This window comes from Vollenhovia emeryi, unplaced genomic scaffold (genome assembly GCF_000949405.1).
Source record: "Vollenhovia emeryi isolate VEMERY1.0 unplaced genomic scaffold, V.emery_V1.0 DF945037.1, whole genome shotgun sequence".
NCBI classification, from domain to species: Eukaryota; Metazoa; Arthropoda; class Insecta; order Hymenoptera; family Formicidae; genus Vollenhovia; species Vollenhovia emeryi.
In genome coordinates, this window is record NW_011961329.1 from 117 (window position 1) to 2,302 (window position 2,186).

The 2,186-nt window shown below is 41.8% G+C and overlaps 1 protein-coding gene across 1 annotated transcript; it reads left to right on the forward strand.

The window, feature by feature from the left end:
• The first annotated feature begins 332 nt into the window (after positions 1-332).
• LOC105562068 lies at positions 333-1,670 on the forward strand. Its single transcript, XM_012012588.1, has one exon. The coding sequence runs from the start codon at positions 387-389 to the stop codon at positions 1,668-1,670; it is 1,284 nt and encodes a 427-aa protein (XP_011867978.1). The 5' UTR covers positions 333-386.
• Positions 1,671-2,186: the final 516 nt, after the last annotated feature.

Here is a 2,186-nt window from a genome sequence, read left to right on the forward strand (position 1 = left end):
AAAGTTATCGGTGGAAGATTTCAATTTATTGACGCGAAAGGGTGTCTTTCCGTACGAGTACGTTGATTGCGTCGAAAAGTTGGAGGACACGTGTTTACCACCGCGCGAATCATTTTACAGTTCCTTGACCGGTGACACTGTATCCGAGAACGATTACGCACACGCTGCAAACGTCTGGCAACGGTTTGCCATTCAATCCTTGGGCGAGTACAGCGACCTGTATTTGAAAACAGATGTCATGTTGTTGGCTGACATTTTTGAAAATTTCCGAGACAAGTGTATCGAGAGTATGGTCTCGATCCCGCGTATTATTACACATTACCAGGATTCACGTGGGACGCCATGCTTAAACACGTATAAATTTCGAACTCCTCACGGACATTGATATGGTCATGTTTATCGAGCGCGGTATACGTGGCGGTCTGAGTCAATGCTCCAGTAGATATGCGCAGGCTAACAACAAATATATGCACTCGTATGATCCATCAAAAGCTTCCTCATACTTGATGTACTTTGACGTAAATAATCTATATGGATGGGCAATGTGTCAACCATTGCCATACGCCGAATTTCGATGGGTCGACGATGTTGCAGATTTTGACTTTAGTGCGATCGCCTCGGACTCGCCCACGGGTTACATTCTCGAGGTCGATCTCGAGTACCCACAAAGTATACACGACGAGCACACTGACCTACCGTTCTGTCCAACGCGCGATAAGCCGCCTGGCAAGCGGCAGGCAAAACTTATGGCGACTCTATATTGCAAGAAGCGTTACGTCATTCACTATCGCAACCTGCAGCAATGTACGCGTCATGGTCTTCGCGTCACAAATATACATCGCGTACTACAATTCGCGCAATCCGCGTGGCTCCGCGATTATATTGAACTAAATACGCAATTTAGAACGCTCGCCAAGAACGATTTTGAGAAAAATTTGTATAAATTGATGAACAACGCGGTATTCGGCAAAACTATGGAAAATGTACGAAATCGCGTCAATGTAAAATTAATAACTAAATGGGTAGGACGATACGGCGCGGAGGCAATGATTGCAAAACCAATTTTCCATAGCCGAAGCATCTTTTCGGAAAATCTGATAGCTGTTGAATTGCGCAAACTCGAAGTGAAATTCGACAAGCCGATCTACGTAGGTATGTGCATTCTCGACATATCTAAAGTCTGTTTGTACGAATTTCATCACGAGTACATGTTACCTTTATATCGCGACAGATGTAAAATTATGTACACCGATACAGATAGTCTTATATATCACATCCAGTGCGAGGACGTGTACGAGACGATGAAACGTGATATTCATAGATTTGACACGAGCGATTATCCGGCAGATAACGCGTGCGATATTCCACATGCTAATAAAAAAGTGCCAGGTTTAATGAAGGATGAGAATAATGGTGCGATAATGGCGGAATTCGTCGGGCTCAGAGCGAAGATGTACGCGTTGAGGGTAGACGGTAAGAAAGATACAAAGAAGGCTAAAGGCGTAAAGAGTAACGTGGTAACGCGATCGATAATGTTCGACGATTACTCGCGGTGTCTCAATGATGAGATAGAAATGACTCGCCAACAGACTTGTATAAGATCGAAGCTGCATGAGGTGTACACTGTAGCCGAAACGAAAATCGCTCTGAGTCCGTATGATGACAAGTGATACGTTGTGCTCGATTCTACAGAAACGCTGCCATGGGGACATTATAAAATACCATTGTAAATATTTTATAAATTCATTTTATTTTTTAATCAGCATAGATATATTTTATCCACATCGATTATAATAAATGTATACCATTGTAAAACATGTATAATAAATGTATGCCATTGTAAATATTTTATCATTTATTTTTATAATCGACATAGATATTACAATAAATGTATGTTTACAAAACATTATCCGTGCATATCCATGAATTATGTGATTTATCAAGTCCCAGCCATTTCACGTAAACCTCATTTCCTCTCTTCCGCAACACTTTCTCAACGAGGTACACATCGGGATTAGCTACACAATGTAACTCGTGTTCATAGAATCCTCCAGCGATGGGTTTTCCACAGGAATCCTCCAGTATATACGTCACGGGATTAGTTTTCTGCACTTTGCCGATTTTAAACACCTCCGTCGACCAATTTGGTGTGTAACCTTTTTCAAAGACGGTCTTAAATTTACTCA